The 16,881-nt window shown below is 53.1% G+C and overlaps 3 protein-coding genes across 3 annotated transcripts; 1 reads left to right on the forward strand and 2 right to left on the reverse strand.

Annotated features, from left to right (window-relative positions):
- Positions 1-125: 125 nt before the first annotated feature.
- V2A60_005367 (transcription factor domain-containing protein) lies at positions 126-2,210 on the reverse strand (the record flags this gene model as incomplete). Its single annotated transcript, XM_083256679.1, has 5 exons — positions 126-708; positions 763-1,387; positions 1,439-1,781; positions 2,094-2,143; positions 2,204-2,210. The coding sequence occupies 5 exons, from the start codon at positions 2,208-2,210 to the stop codon at positions 126-128; spliced, it is 1,608 nt and encodes a 535-aa protein (XP_083112805.1).
- A 3,695-nt stretch (positions 2,211-5,905) lies between these two features.
- V2A60_005368 (uncharacterized protein) lies at positions 5,906-7,287 on the reverse strand (the record flags this gene model as incomplete). The annotated part of the gene is made up of 2 exons (XM_083256680.1): positions 5,906-7,128; positions 7,221-7,287. 2 exons carry the CDS (start codon positions 7,285-7,287, stop codon positions 5,906-5,908), a joined length of 1,290 nt encoding a protein of 429 aa, XP_083112806.1.
- A 583-nt stretch (positions 7,288-7,870) lies between these two features.
- On the forward strand, positions 7,871-8,893 carry V2A60_005369 (uncharacterized protein; the record flags this gene model as incomplete). The annotated part of the gene is made up of 1 exon (XM_083256681.1): positions 7,871-8,893. One exon carries the CDS (start codon positions 7,871-7,873, stop codon positions 8,891-8,893), a length of 1,023 nt encoding a protein of 340 aa, XP_083112807.1.
- Positions 8,894-16,881: the final 7,988 nt, after the last annotated feature.

The raw sequence follows: 16,881 nt of genomic DNA on the forward strand, positions 1-16,881 counted from the left end.
TTTTATTTTTATACTCCCTGCACCCAGATATATAGATGTAAAAAGGATCGTCCAGAAATGCTTTGCTCCATGCGAACCCTTGACAATGCTATTGCTTCTTGAAACCAAGGAAAACTCATTATACATTAAGATAGATATATTTGCTGGCCCGGGTACGCTGCATAGTCCTGCGTCACTTGCATAGTGTCGCCCTCGTACCCGTCCTGTTGTACTGCAAATCCGTAGCACCCCGCATCACTCCCGCAACGAAGCAGCCCGGTGCTTGGAATAGCTCCGCTCCATGTAGGCATATGGGCGATGCCAGTGCTCGTCGCCGACTCCATATAGTCTGATGAGGGCATTGACTGAACAGAATAGCGGCGGCCGTCGGGGCTGCAGTATGTCGAGTCTGCACAGGCGGGGGCGACGAAATCGTGCGTTGGGAAAACGATATTTGTCCTGGCGTCTCCAAGCACGTCGTACCCTCCAAAGGCAGGCATGCCCAGATAGTCGGGTCGATTGATCGGCAGCGAGCGTCGCTTTCTCTCTTCGACGAGCCGGCGCAGACAGAAAAGGCTGCTGAGCTCGCTTTCCTCTGTGGGATTCCTCGCGCTCCAGGCTTCCAGAATGGTGAATGCTTGACTGATGACGCCATCCGAGTTTGGATACTCGAAATAGGCAAAGTATTGGTTGGCCAGGACGACCAACACAGCTGTAAATAGGCACGGTCTGGTGAGAAAATATTAGTCCCTGTTTCACTCTCTCTTGGTCAAAGTTACATACCGCCACATGTAATCATTTTGGAACTGTCGGGACTGATTATGCGCTTCGTAAATGCGCTCAATCGACTGGTGGGCGGTCACGACGCATGTCTCGGACAGGTTCTCCCAAATCGTGTCGTACTTGTGCTTTGGCGATTGGTACAACTCATGAATCAGGAATGGCCTCGACAAAAGCATCAGAGCGTAGTTTCGGATTAATATGGCGTGTTGGGTAGCCAGATTATCAGCACCAACTTGCTCCTGGAAGCAGACTGGGCTCGGGGGGGAATACAGTTGGGCCTGCCGCAACATTGACGATGCTTTTTCGAATGGGAAGTGCTTCTGATTATAGACGAGCTTGATGGTCTTCCGGATTACCTTGGCGGAGGCTACATTAAACTCGAGACACTCATCACGGCCGATGGGACTTTGTGGGGAGCAGTCACCGAGCGCGACGGGCTTGCATTTTTCTTCTTTGAGAGCTTGGGGTTGCCGGCCGAGAAGCGCGGCAACCAAGGAGTCAAGAACGAATAGGCACTTCCAAAGCTTGGCGTAGACGGCGTTTGCCTTCACCTCAGTCTGGGTACGCGACGAAGATCCTTGCACCTGGTTGATGCCGAGCACATCCGTGGCCCTGACCGCTAGTCCTGGCGAGAGTTAGCTCTGGACGTTGGTCGCATGGAGAGTCGGCTACTCACCAATATAAGCATCCGCAGCATGCCATTTAGAAGCAGCGAGGGAATAAATCGTCATGAGCGCCCATGCCTGTATCATCCACACCTCGAACGTTTCGTAGCCTCCAATGCGTATCAGGGTCGCTTCAGCAAAATTAAAATATTCATCTGCCTGTCTGGTATCCGAGAGAACGAGGCCCAACTCGGGGTGCGGGTTGTTCTGCGCCTCCATGTTGATGGATCCCGCAGCGAAGAGAAGGTACAGTAGACAAAGACTGCCGGGTTCTTGCGAAGAAGTGTTGGAGTAACAGGTCTGCAGTAGCTCCTGTATCGTGTGTTCATCCAGCACTTCCACAAGGTGGTTGCTCTAGAAGATGGGCTTAGCACATGTCAAATTCCACACAAGAAGGAACATACATATTGGCGAGCTAGCTGCACAAGGTGCTCTGCCATGTCTCGATCCGGTAATGGCACTGTATTCGGCAACTCCTGTGGACGAGCATGACTCCCCAGCCCTGTAGTGCTATCTTGATTCTGCGTGAATGGACATGGGCCAGATGATGGAAGCACTAGTCTTTTGATCTCGGCGAGAAAGCTAGCTGATGAAGAGTTGCCTGCGTGCGCATCCATCATATTAGTTCTTGTTGGTGTATATGGATGGCGAAGGGGAGCAACATACAGGCGGAGGCGGAAGTTTGATTGACTGCTCGTGCAGCAGCAGGCTCATACCTTTCCGGGTTGATATCAGAGGCATTACTCCATTCTGACATGGCCGACGGAGAGTCATACGTCCCATGGTGAAGGAAATTGCTGCTCAGTGGCGAGAGTAAAGGAGGAGAATTTCCAGCGTCCAGTTTGATGTTTTGCATTGGGAATGGAGCGGACAATGACTTGGAGGATGGAATGATGGCATCATGCTTTGGCATGCGCGTAACGCTCTTGCGCTTCCGGAGAGGATCATATATGCAGGCGTGCCCTCGTTTCTCGCAGCCCGAACAGGGCACTTGTCCATCGCACTGTGAAATTTTCAATACACTTTCGTATTCTTGGCGTCCGACGTTGCTGGTGTCGTACCTTTTGTTTGCGGTTCTGGCAGCCTTTGCAGGCCTGTCCAATTCGCTTTCGTTGTTCGTCTAGAACTTTGGAACGTGTCATTGCTGATCAGATGAAAGAGAGGTGATGAGACTAATGAGAGCAATAATGACTTCAACAGTGACTGAGTTTTGAAAATGGCAAAACTTTTGGGGGGGGGGGGGGATGGGATGCACGATAAATTATAAGAAACCTGAACGGATGGTTGCACGAATATGGAGATGGTCTGGAGGATTGAGATCTGCGGGACGTGGTGACATATAAAGCACCTCCATTTATAAAAATAAAAAGAAGAGAAAAAAAGAAATGTCGGATATGCCGCCTCAATTAACCTTGTATCTGAGTGGACACCATCTCTTTCAACATCTGTCATTCGTATTCCACGAGGGGCTGCCTCATTACTCGCTAAGCCACAACGCCGTGTTAGGACTTTTGGATGAGAAAACTAAGTACTCACTCAGGTAGAGAGGGCCGATGTTGATGACGGCCGCATAGAGCTAAAGCCACCCCTCCCTGTTCTGTATGAGTATACGTTTGCCAATAGCGCGGAGCAGGCAGACCGGTGTGAGCTTGTCGAGACCCGATACGAAGCTCGTGTGACGACCGACTGCCTAGACTACCTAGACTGCCTGAGACCTGTATGTTGGGCTGATTCAACAGCCTCTGAAAAGGAAAAAAATTGGCTGTAGGCCAGGGGTCATCGTGATCTGTTCTTAAAAATAGCGACTCTCCCAGACGGGGTGCTGGATACCAACTCCAACCAGACAAGCATGGATCTGCGTGCCAGTAGCCTGCCGGTTGCGCAAGACAGAAACTACCCCGGCTACACCTGATGAAGGTTAGCAGTGTGTAACCTTCAAGATGGTCGGCTGCCCTCTCATCCGAAGAAGCCACCAAAGAATTGGCGACCCTCAGGGCGGCCGTTTTTGATGTACGAATGTGGGCTGGTCTTGTTACATGGGGCTTGCACTCAGCCCGCCGGGTCTCGAAATACTGTTTACGCGGTGGCAAGGGTCGTCCAGGACAGTTCTGCGTGCATATCTTGAGGCGAGAAGGGACGGAAATCCTGCCCACGAAAGGTCCTGAGACAGGTCACCCTTGTCGCAATCTGGCCATCATTGGCGCACGCGAGCACGAGTGGCCTCATTGGATCAACTTAAATGCAGCGCCAGTCCCCCGTCCGACTGGAAGCCCGTTGTTCTATTCTCGCCCATCCCCCAGCGCTTCTTTCTGTCTGGCTTTTCTGGTCCAGATGCAGGCGGAAAACTCGGTCGGGCATCCTTGCCTGTACTGTGCTGGCATCTGGTTCCCACCAAGCCCCAAGACCGATCCCCCAGAGAAGGGCCGGCCGCACAATGGATGAAGGAGGGCTCTGGAACATGGCGGGCCAGCCCTAATATGCAACTCAACCACTTCGACTGGGGGTGCGGTAGAAGCAGAGTGTGTCCGCCAACAAGACTGAAAGAGGCAGCCCGGACTCTGAAAGCTTCTCCCCGTGGCTCTCCCCGTGGCTCTCCCCGTGACTTCCCCCCCCCCTCTCCAGCATATATTGTCCCCCTTCACCTGAACGCCTTTGCGACTTGCTCCCACGGCCGCAGTCTTGTGCGAGGCCATTGAAGCGCGACTCCGACTCGTCCGCACCAAGGCACGCATCGACGGGAAAGACGATGAAGACGTTTGATGATCGACAGGGTGAGGGCTCCGCAGCTTCGGACGCCGACGAAACATCGGTCCTTGTAAAATCACGATGCTGCATATGCCCTTGCGCCATCTCCCCGCATCCCGGCCCGCCGGAAAGTGGACGAGGTGAAAAGACCAATGGTCCACCCTGTCGAGAGAAATGCAAGCTTGTAGCCAAGACCGTCCCTCTCTCTGTCTCTCTGTGTCTGTTTCTCTCTTTCTCTCTCACTCACTTTCCTCTCCCTCTCCCTCCCTCTCTCTCTCTCTCTCTCTCTCGCTGTCTCCTTGCTTTGCTATTTTGGCCTGCATATATGCCTGCCACACATGCAACTCGGCAGAATATCAAATGAGAAAAGAGACAACGCTCGGGTGCTGCTCCACGACCTCCCTTGGTCTGCGTTGCACAAAGGTCAGACCTTGTGGTATTTTCGGTCTCTGGGATTGTGACAAGAGTCCTTTTTGGTCGGTTGCATTCGGAGAGGCGTCGTGCAGAAATGTAATGGACTTGAAAGACAGGGCAGCATTGTGTGACGATACTCTTCAACCTGTTGGCGACATGCTGCCGCGCGTGCCAAACGAGGTAGAAATGTCGTCGATCGCCACGCTACGCCGTCGTCATTCGTCCCATCTTGCTCTCCTCTGTTGTACGTCTACAGACTCTACTTGATCCATACACATTAGTGCACATTAGTACACATTAGTACGCTTAATATCCATGCCCGACACGTTAGCTTGCCGGGGCCGATGAACTGGTCCGGGCAAATCAATCCAGGGGGTGGATCGCCTCTACGCATCTTTGCAGAGGGGCCGTTCAACCGTTTCTCAACGATGAAGCCAGGACGGGGACTGGTTCCAAATCGGCGGCACCCTGCATGAAAAGTCGTATGGTTTTTTTTTTTTCTCCTCCTTATCTCTTTGTCGGAAAAGCAATTATTCGCCAGGCCAGGGATCACAAGTTTCTGTCAATGCGTTCATTTTGTTTCTACTTTCTTTTTGCGTCAAACATGGGTCCTCCCGTGTTTCTCGATTACGCAGCGTCAGCACCGAGCACTGGTCGTGTTGGACTCTCTCTCTCTCTCTCTCTCTTCTTTCGCCAACCGGGTTTGAGTGCTCAGTAAGATTAAGGTGTGTACACCATGTGTAACGTCAAGAAGAAACTAGTATTGTTTTCAGCGCTGAGCAGATTGTTGTCAGCTAGCCACAGGGCCGAGACTCTTCTTTCTCGACTCCTGCATGTTTGACTATTTCAAGATTGGCCGGGATCCGAGGCAACATGCCTTTTCGTTGCGCCATCCATATGTACGGCTCATCTCCTAAGCCAAACCCGGCTGCTGCGTCGATTGCAGCCTCGCTACTCCGTAGCTTGAAGTCGGTGGCTTCCCACCCTCCTTGTGCTCAGCAGCAGCATCCTTCACGAGCCCTGCACAGCGGAAATCCACCCGTGGAACGTGCATCTTGGGACGCATGATAGTGTTGCACAGCGTTCACATGGCATGCACGGCGTACATTTGGCTCATGCACGTCGGTCTGCAGTGTCTGCCTCGACGATGCCTAATTCTCCGAGACGGGCGCGGTAGGTACACAACAGGACAAGTTCGTCGAGTTATTATTCTTCATCTTGATTGTCTAGAAGGTGTGATATACAGGTACAGAAGAACTTTGGCAGCAACGGTAGTAAACAAAACGGGCAGTCAATCGGCTACATTCATCCATGGTCCCCTACAGTACCAGTCTGCCGGGCTCGTCTTCCAGAATAAACTTGCAGCGCTGCAAGAAGACGTACGCCCTCTCCTCTTCAGCCTTGGGCACAGTCAGGGTGAATACGTTGCCACCCGACGACAGGCCAGGCACGGTGTCAATCGTAACCATGCTGGATGGCGGTGGCTGTAGTGGACGGCTAGCTAGTTCGTCGATGATATCGTGCTTGACGTGCAGCGCAGGTGTACCCTTGGGCTTGTAAGTGGCGCCGGCGGGAATTGCCGATACTTGCGGCAGGTAGATGCCACGAGAGCCCTTGGCAGCCTTGACCTTGTCGAGGCCGAGAACGGCGTCGAACAGTTCGTTGGCAGTGGGCTCGTGTTGTGCCAGGGGGAGCTCATCATTGGCGACCTCAGCAGCACGGCTGATGAAGGTCGAAAGCGGTAGGAAGACTCCAAGAGTATCCTGAATCTTCTTCTGTACTTGTGTGACCTTGGCTAGAGAGATGGGGACATTGACTTCGAGAGGCTGCTCCTCCGCAGGAGCAGGAGGAGCGACGTCGGCCTTGGGGGCCGGAGCGGCCTTCTTCTCGGCGACTTTGATGTTGCTGAGGTCTAGATGTGCGAGATGGTCAAAGCGGGAGGAAACGGCAGCGGGTGTCTCGGCATTAATAGTGCCAAGGTAGGCCAGCACGTCGCCCTTGAGCAGTCGGCCACTAGGGCCGGTGGGCTTAATCTTGCTGACATCGGCCTCGGTGATGCCATTGGCCTTGACGAGATGCTCGACTGAGGGCATGAGGGGGTACTTTTGTTGATAGGACTGGCTGCTCTGAGCCGGCTTTCGCTGTTGGTTGCTACCGCTGGCAGATTTCGACTCGCTCTTCTTCTCCGACGAGGCCGGGTCGGAGTTGGCGGAGGCGCCCGCCGGCTGCTTGGGCTGCGTGTCGGCGGGGATCTCCAGAGCGGCGATGTCGTCACCGGCCTCGGCGAGGACAGCGATGCGGGTGCCAACGGGGACAGACTTGCTGCCGTCCTGTGACATGATCTTCATCATGATGCCGTCTTCCTGGGCCTCGACGTCCATGGTGGCCTTGTCCGTCTCAATCTCGAGCAGGACGTCACCGGCGCTGAAGCTCTCGCCCTCCTTGACGCGCCAGCTGGCAATGTTGCCCTCGGTCATAGTCGGCGAGAGGGCGGGCATGATGAAGTTTTGAGCGGCGAGGCATCGTGAAGCGGTCGAGAAGCCTATGTGCGGGAAGATTGTTGGCCAAGGGTCAGCGAAAAAAAAAAACCGCGGACATTGCGTTGAGATGAAGCACGAGACGGGCGCTACCTACCACGAGCAGAGGCGCGGCTGCTTGCCATGCGCACAGAGGCACGGCATGCCGTTGCGAGAGACGCCATTGCGAGGCCCAATTGAGCGATTCTGGCGGCGGCAGGGGAAAGGATGGAAGTCTTGAAGGGGGGAAAGGCTTTGCCTGCGACAAAAGGTGAGAGCTTTCTTTTCGAAGCTGTTGGGGACCGCCGATACAGGGCGGACGAGTCCGTTCTTTTTTGAGTGGGGCGTCGGCGGTACGTACCGAAGGATGAGACGACAGTTTACAACGCCAGAGGATCAATACTTACTGGTAATGCTGGCTATTTTTGACCATGTTCAACATTGGACATGCTATGTACTCTTCTATTATTCCCAAATGTAAAAAGCATGTCCAAACCTCAGCCTCTCCGTCGTAATGCCATCACCAGTTCTTCATGAATCCCCTGTCCATTTTTGGCATAGCTCGATACACCCCTGCCTAGTCCCTTATCTACCTAACCCATGGGCCATATCAAAAAATATTAGCAACCAAAACCTCCATACCAAGGCTCGCCACCAAGACCGACCTCGCCAAATGGCCTTGATGGCATAGCCAGCGAAGCTGCGTTTTCAGTCGCCCACTCCCTCGACCTACGTGATACTTGAGTCCGAATTCTCTCTTCTCCTACCATGGCCAGTCTTGGCCTCGGCATGAGCACGTTTGTGCTCCGGAGGCAGCTTCTCGCGGCGCCGTGCCGAACAGCAACCCCCCGACTCGTCGATGCGCCTCGGTCGAGGCTGCTCGGAGGCACTGCCTTTCGACTCAATGCTACTTCTAAAACAGCCACCAAGACGATAAAGCCGGTCGCGCCCGCGCCCAGGACGAAACCACAGCCTTCCCCCCGCAGCGGGCCTGCGCCGACTCGATATGCTTTTATCAAGAGCCTGGGCTCCAAGACGACACCGACGATACTATACGAATCGCCATCGCATTTCTGGTTCTACTTTGGCTGCTGGACAAGTGGCATCTCCATCTTAGCATGGACGGCGCTGACAGGGCCTACGGTTGTACGTCAACCGGAAGGTACCCCATCCTGGGTAGGCTACGTCTTTGGCGCCGCCTACGTGCTGCTGGGCGCCATGGCCTTTTACCTCCTCTCCAAGACACCCAATGTTGTCCGATCGATTCGCCTGCTACCAGCTGCGGCATCAATAGCACCAGCGCCCACTCCTGCTGCTGCTGCTGCTTCTGCCGCTGCCAGGATTGCTCAACCCGTCGCTGCCGCTGCGGCGACCACTGCTGCGACCACAGCCATGCCCCAGCTGGAAGTTACAGTCAATCGGATGGTACCCATTCTGAACCCCAAGGTTCTGGTCACAAGCTTGGACAATGTCGCCCTCAAGTCGCGCTTCTCGTTACCAGACGAGTACGTGCCAGAGCTCAAACGCTTAGAGCAGCAGCGTGCCGAGGAGGAGGCGCGCACCAAGCAGCGCAAGTTCGACATGCAGCATCTACTGACGATGCCGTTCCGTCACATCGGTCGCGCGTTTTCTGGTTTCTTCCGAGGTGTGCGCGCGGCATGGACGGACATGGGATTTGCAACCATCAAGGTGGGGGACAAGGAGTTCAAGGTGGACGTGACCAAGGGCTTCGCGCACGAAGGATTCAAGACCTTGGAGCGGTTGGTTTCCGTTGGCTATAAGAGTAGCTGAGTGGTTCATGTGCGAGACGTTGGTCGCGAGTATACATTGGACAGCTGAGTGACAAATGTAATGGACTGCCAAGGACATGTTGGGAATCACTAGCAACACGCGTCAGGGCGCTCGGGACCAGTGTAATTCAGAGCCGGTGGGATAAGCGGAGGATGTATATTATTGAGTGCTGATATATCCAACAAGTCAGCGGTGTACGATAGATTGAGGAGTTGTATCATGAAAAATCTTCCGACTTGAACAGATTGACGTCACACGAGCGAGCCAGACCTAAAGCTGCGTGAAGGATTTTTATTCCAGGTTTTGAGGATTGCGCCCAGGTGTGAGATTAGCAACCGGACGACGGCGGAATTTGACAAAACCACCAGAGTCCCATGCCTTGGAAAACCATTGAGCGATAATTGAGTCGCGGTTCGAGCGGTGAAGGTTACGATTCATGTGGTGAAGCAACTTGTCGTCTGGTCTTGGCTGCTACCCTATAGCCGACGCAGCGCTCCAGTGATATCAGTACTTGCAGCAAGCAGACTTTTCGAGACTCGTGAATGGCTATCCAGTCGGTCCTCTTGGCATTCCAGACGTCTCCGGGGGTGGAACTCTGTTGCGACTGGCTTGGCGTTTGAGTTCTTCGTCGCATGTGGTGCAACGACGACGACTCGAAACTGCGACAGGTTCTTGCCAAGAAGGCATGCACAATGCACAGCGACGGCCGTTCGCTGAGGTCTCTGGAAATGCCCGGCCAATGAATTTCACAGATGCAAGATTCGCCACATTTACCATCTCGCATTACTGTGGTCTCTTTTTTCATTTTTTTTTTAACGCCCAACTCGTCCCCATGTGAGACGATCTCTAAAGTTGGGGCACATCACGTCACTTGTGGCACTGCAAGCGGCGACGCAGTACCACTCTGTCGCGGCCGGGATCGACTACGGATGCCGATACTTTAGGTAATGCCAGTATTCATCAGCAAGTCCGGCCTTTTGCGTTTTTGGAATAACTCGCGCCCCCCTGCGCAGGAGATCAGCCTGCGCTGCCGGCGTGCAGCAAGCAAGGGCCTGGCAGCCTTTGTGGCGTAGGCATTAGACAATCGACGAGAGCCAGTTCTTTCACCAGAGAGTTTCCGGTATTTTGGGATGAGGGGGGGCAATTGCAGTACTCGGAAGAATCAACCAGCGCCGTGCCTGGAATCACAGCGGGCAGAGGAAAGCTGATGCATCTACACAGGAGCCAGCATACCAAGGAAGGTATCCATTTAGGGAAGTAAACTATACGACGCTGAGCCGCAAGTGTCCAGCTGAAGAGTATCGGTTCTTCAAGTCATGGACACAACCACAGCGCGGGGCAAGTCAATGCCATGTTGCGGTGGGCTTGTTTATGATTTGCTCTCGAGCTGTAGCATTCCAAAGGTGGCGCGGGGTCCTCGAAAGTTTACTACTGACCTTTGCCTAAGGTAGTTACAACTTACCAGTAGTACTAGTGAAGTAGTACTAGCGATGAGCGAGGTGGCGCTGTTGCCAAGCCACCACCGAGCTGGCAAACGGACAAGACGGGCAAGACCGGGGGGGTGGCAAGGTGGCCACACGGGCTGGCGCGCGCGCGCATTCGGATATCGTGGACGGAGGCCCAAAGAATGAAAAACGAGCAAGAAAATAAGATAAATGGTATGCATATGACGTAGAAATCATCAAAGGCCCGACAAAAAGAATGAGGGGGCGGGGTGCGAAAAAAAAATAATACAAGGGGCCTTGCCTGGCTGGCTGGCTTTCGTCCTTGGGGGCTTCATGCAGCGAAACGGAGTATTGTGGATGGCCATGGCCAACTTGCCAGCCATGGCAGCATCGTCATTTTTTTTTGGGGGCTCTGCTTCGCCCATGAAATAAAAATGACTGCACCGTTGGCGGTGTAAAACCGCGAAATTGTACAATAGCCGCCAAGCTCGTTCGGGAATAGGGCCGTAGATGTGTGAAACACTTGGACGAGCGCCGCGGCGCAAACTGTTCGCCCTGCCGTGGTGGCGAGCGGGCAAAAGACAGACGACTGCGGGAAAAAAGGCTGGACAAGTCGTTATAATCGTAAAGCAAGAAAAGAAAAAAAAAAGATCGCAGCAGAAGGAGGCCAAGGTTCATGGTTGGATGCATGTCCATCTTGGTGAGTGACTCTTGGCCTCGACCAATGAGTTCACCTCACCCACCACTTCTGCCCTCTGTGCGGGAGCCGCTATTCCGAGTAGCCATCTTGCCCGTCCAGAGCTGCAGGAAAGGCTAGGGCTTTGTCGTCTGGCAATTGTCGTTTGGGAACGACTTTTTTTTCACTTTAAAAACTACCCCACGCCGAACCTGCAAGTTGAGGTTGCCAGGTTTGTGGTTTGAGACCCCCCCCCCCCCCCTCCCCCTCTACGAATCTACCAGTATAATAAACCCACATCTCAAAGATGCGCGCATGGCGGAATCTGGTTGGCTGGTGCTACGGAAAATGCGAATTGCATGTATGCAGGGTGCTGCTGAGACTACCAGCCCAAGGGAAAGCCACAGCGCCACGGCTGTCAGAAACAGGTATCCCAGGCTTACACCAACAGCTCGCTTGCCATGTCGATCCTCCTGATAGTGCAAGAAAGAATGGAGATGGGGTCCTGACTGTACAGTCGACCTCGTCCCCTTCCTTTATTCGAGTCATGCTGGTGTCGTGACCACGACGACGGCCTCGAGCACGGTAAACGTGATGACGTGTGCTCTGAAGAGTCTTGTATAACGGGCACAAGTCAAGAAAGGAAAAGGAAAAAAAAAAGGCAAAAGAAATCTGCGTTGCGGCCCTTTGAATCCTCAGCGACAAGGCGGGGTTGCCGTTAGCTGCAGATTGTATGATGGGGAGCAAAAGGTAGTTGCCACTCCCGAGACGACAAAGCAAGAAGACTACGGGAACCGGCGCTGTACGGAGTACGAGCCAGGGTGGAGAGGTTTGGGACTGAAGACGGAGAAGAAGCTTGACAAAAGGATCGAGAAGCATCTCGAAAGTTTTCACAGTTGAGCCAGCAAAGTATAAGTTTTTTGTTAATCTGGACGGGAAGTCGGGTTCCACAGCGGATTGCAACCTGTCCCAGTCCATCTGTCCGCGCACTAGCTAGGTTTTACTGTAGATGCGTTGAGAAATGAGTTTTCTCCATCTTGACTTTGCCTGTACGGAACAAGTCTAATACGCTTATTAGTTTCCCTAAACGGACAGAGACAGGATCGGAGAATTTGACTGCCGAGGGCCAAAAAAAAAACAAAAAACACTAATAGCCTTTTTTTCCTTTTCCCCCGAAAAATCCATGAAAGTTGAGTTGCATCGAGGTGCACCAGTAGCAATCTGTCATATATATATATATATATACATCATGTATATGCATGACCGTGCTAGCTCTGCAGGAAACCGAAAACTGCGCGCTATTCTGACGCGCAGAATAATCACCTGATGTTACAAAAAAAAAACGACTTCCAAATCGCCCAAACTCTGCGAACAAGCCAAGTAAGCCAATGTTTCAAAACGTCTAGATGGTTGGTGCTTGTCTAAACCCTTGCCTAGCGTTCTCGTCAATGTAATCTGTAATTGTAATTGTCTTATTGACATGGACCTGACCTTGAATCAAGGAGGATAGAAGAAAAAAAAAAAACTCCCTCATTGGACATGTCGCCGACATCAGATGGGATTGCAGCATCGCCTAGCTACGACGGGGTCCTGCTCTCTCCCTCGTTCTAAGAAGCGGTGTACGTGAAACGGGCTGGGAATCGCAGCGCTTTTTTTTTTTTATTTTTCATTTTTTTTTGGCCGACAGGCCAGGATCATGGGAAGAGGTGGGTGTGGGTTGCGGCCGATCCACTCCAACCACTCTCATGCCACAACCGTACAAGAGTTACACGCTTAATCTCTTTGGGATAGCAGCGAGACAGTTGAATGGGAGTACGTTTGCAGCTGAGGAGGCACAGGATTGCTCGCCGGCATCTGGGCCGCTCTTAGTGGAAAAAGACCAGCTTGTGAGAGTGTGTGAGTGCATGGCACGTCCACAACGAGACCTGCCGTCTATATCATGACTGTGAGTACATCTCTTGATGTCGGTCAAGTAAGCCTTCATCAGGCGTTCTTTACTGGATCTCAAGTCCCAAGGAGGCAGGGGGAGGAGGTGGGGGTTTCCTCGGTGCTGTCAAAGTTATCAAACCCCTCGAGGGGTCAAGAGCATCGTACATGAAGAGTTCGAGAAGCCAGCCTCTTTTGAGCGCACCCGGTGCTGCAGAGAGACGTCGCAACGCAAATAATGTGAGCAAGTCAGCCAGCCTGCGGTCCTACATCCGTGGTGCTTTGCTGGAACAATGACTGATGTCACGTCGGCGGCAAAGTCGAGTCTTGGCGGGCATCCCAAGGCAGGCGGGCCGGAGGACTGGTTGGAAATGCAATCAGCCGATTCGCAAAGGCCGTCAAGTGGCGAGGGCATGAGGGGGGAAAAGAAATAATTCATCAAGGTAGCATCCGGTATCTCGTCGGGGACCCTAGCTCTTACCAGGAGTTGCAATAGTTGCGAATGCGTTGCAGAAAGGCTAGACAAGACTCGACGTTCCTGTTCGAGGTTCAACTCGTGGGCGAGACAGCGTGGTTGATCAAGATGGGCCAATCAATCTGCGATGGAGAATGACGAAACCTGTAACCTGGATACATGAAGAGCCGGTGAGCACCTCTGCATCCTCATGACAAGAGCAGCGTCGCGCTCAAGGTGGGGGGGAGGGGGGTTGTTTGGTAAAGGCGGCGGGGGGCAATGATGTAGAAAGTACGGATAGTGCGACAGAAGACGAGATAATAAAGAAAGACCACAGGCTATTCAGGGCTAAATAGGGAACACATGGCGTATAAAGAAATAACATGATTACTAGAAAATGGCCGACACCATCAAGATTCAAGAGACGAGGATGAACATGGCCGAGTTTACGACCGACAGGCCCATGTTATACATGACTTACAGGCCGTGCCAAAAGGAGGATACCTGCCACCCTTGGACAGAGGTCTGCGCCACTGCCGTAGTCGCACGGTGAAGATTGCGGCCCGGAGCCAGCTAGTAGAAAACGAGAATAGCCTCTGGCAAGACGGAAAGAAGGGAATTCCAGAGAGATGGTTTCTTGCTGCCATCTCCAACGCTAGTGAAGCAAGCCCAAAAGAAGATGGTGAAATGACGGGCCTAAGCGGATTCCGAAATGATGTCAAGTGCGAAAAGGGCCCCCTCTTCGTTTTCTGTTAATCTACATGGGTGATATGCGAGGCGAAATGCATGTCCTCGTGGCGCATCCTCTTGTTCCCTCCCCGGGAAGAAGGGGGGCACGGCGCAAGCCCGTGACGACCTGTCATTTGGACGAAGCGGCCGGCGCGGGCACGCCACGAAGCCTCCGGGGCGACACTAGTAGGAAGGTCTGTGGCGGCGCAGCTATTATTGGACACCAGTCGAAATGAAGACCGAGATGCATGAGTGTGCAGCAGATGTATGCTCAGTACCAGGAAAGCGCAAGCCCTTAAAATGTACAGTACAATTTTGAGTCTGGAGGAGGCGCCTGGGGTTGCAACCGGGGCGGCATCGATGCCGAAGATGTGCCCATGCGGCGTCCCCAAGTCTGGAGCGGCCTAGGCCCCGGGGCCCAGCTTTTGAGGCTACTACATGAGTAGGTGCTGAAACCAGCCAGATATCAGAGCCAAGAGCTTGCAGCTGTAGCCTGTAGGTACGGCGCAGCGAAGATCAGCGCCAAGGTGCAGCCCGTGTATTTGCGTCTTGTGTGTGTGTTTTCCGAAGGGCAGGCAGGATCGCAACGGCCGTGCCGGATGATGTGCGCCGGGCTGCGACAGGCGGGCACGCCTGAGCATGCTAGTCAACAGCTAAATAAAGTGCGACAGAGTCAAGGGTGTCTTGTATACTAGATACATGACACTGCGGGAAGTTGTCCGTGCTTGGGGAACGTGTGCCAGTCAGTCTGTTGTCTGGGATGCGCGTGTCGAGGTGCGCGTTTGTTCTCGAATGCTGGGGAAGGGATAGCCGGATTTGGCCATGGAAATTCCACTGGCTGGTCGGCAAAAGGATCGAAACAAAAATATGCAGAAGCATCGTCAATAGGCGACCAGCACGGTGGATTGATGCTCCTTGCATACCAGTCCATGCGGGGAGAGGGGGAACCAGCCACGCGAGTGGTGTGTTGTGAGCATGTCTTGGAGGGAACGCTTGAAATAGAATCAAAGGGAAGAAAAGGTAAACAAAAGGAAACAAGAGAAACAGGAAGACGTTGCAAGAGTCAATGCTTCGTTATCGAGCGGCAGAGGCGGACAGGCAATTTTGCGTCGCGACAACCGAGATTATCGCATCGTATCAGTAGTACTCTATACGGTTTCGCTGTCTTATTGCCGTCCTTGTTGATATCACGTCAGTAATTTCCTGGTGTTGCAAATACCCAGCATCAGGCCCAAAGCAATTGCATCAGCCGCCATGCCGCCCTAGGGTCCCCCTCGCAAGTCAAGTTAGACATTGTCTCCGGCCCAGCTGCTGCCCCTCCCCCCACAGGCGGCTGGTGGCCAGTGCAATCCCTGTCTCTATGAAAGGGAAGTGGATGGTTTGGTCGCTACAGCGCTGCAGCTACCAATTAGTACTCTGTGGCGGCGGTTTCGCGAGATGAGCGACATTGGCCAGGCAGAACGATGGGACCAAGGGAGACGCATTGGATGCCACTGGCTGACGGGAACGAGATACCTGCTAATGCTCTGGCCTGCAGAATGCCAATGATGGGTCGAAGAAGAACTATACAAAAAAAAAAAGAGGTCTTGGTATCGAGGGCTTGGGAGAGTCAAGGTTGCAGCCACTTCGGAGCCGAAATTGGATTGTTGCCCAAGGCAGCGGCTAAATCCGAGATATCATGTTAGTTCTGGTGTAGGCAGGTAACGAGTAGGTAGGTAGCCATTCCCGAGGCTGGGCATACGTAATGCGGCCGCGTTTGTAGGGAAACGAAAAGACTGGAAAATAAAAAAGGGCACAAAAAAACAACAACAGAGATAACAAACACGAGTGTTTGTTGACAACTGGTAGAGTATTATTATTCTCATTATTGCTTCGTGAGCAAGCACCAGGTCCGTGTTATGAAGTGCCATGAAATGCTATGAGGAGGGGTGGTTCCGATACAAGCGAGAACCTTGCACCAGTCAACTAATACAATACCTAGGTAGGTACTTACAGGCTACAGTGCCCAAGTAAGTGTAGGTAGGTACTTACTGATGTAGCGAATACAGTTTGAGGCTGGCTGGCTTGCAGAGCCTCCCCCCACTACAGCGCTTGGCGGGACGGGCAAGGGCCACTGGCTGGTAGGAGGACAATGCAGTGGGCTTGCTCTGCTCCAGTATAATAATCTGGGAAGACGAGGCAAAAACGAAAGTTGCCTTTCCCATGGCAGAGGCTATTTTCAAATCTGGGAGATGACGCAATGAGATATAGGCAGGTAGCGACGACTCTAGGTGCCCAACAGCTAGATGGATCTTGCCGGAGGGTCGACGGAGCAAGCCTTGATGTAGGTTGCGCGTTGTTGTTGTTGTTGTTGTTGGTGGGTGGGTTAGGTATTGGTAGGTACTAAGGCAGGTGGTAGGTAGGTGGTGAGGTGGTGGTTGTGTCCCAGCATGATGCGTCGCCTGCTTCCTCTTGATACTTTTTCTTTATTTCCTTCATCTCTCTCTCTGTCCGGCTAAAAAAGAAGGAAGAAGACACAAGAAAAAAAAAAAAAGAAGGCAGCTCCAACATTGCACATGCGTTCATCATACACAATTTTCCACATCCCGTCGCAGTCATTGGCTCCGTGTCAGATGGCCGTGTCAACCTGCTGCGTGCCCCGCCGCCCCCCGCTGGGTGCAACCGGGTGACCCTTTTGCTGAGGCGAAATCACCACATTTTGACACCAACGGCCACCAATAGTCACCAATGGGCACCAGACGAGAGCCGCCTGTAATTT

Source organism: Cordyceps javanica, chromosome 3, assembly GCF_051103115.1.
Source record: "Cordyceps javanica chromosome 3, complete sequence".
In the NCBI taxonomy this organism is placed as follows: Eukaryota; Fungi; Ascomycota; class Sordariomycetes; order Hypocreales; family Cordycipitaceae; genus Cordyceps; species Cordyceps javanica.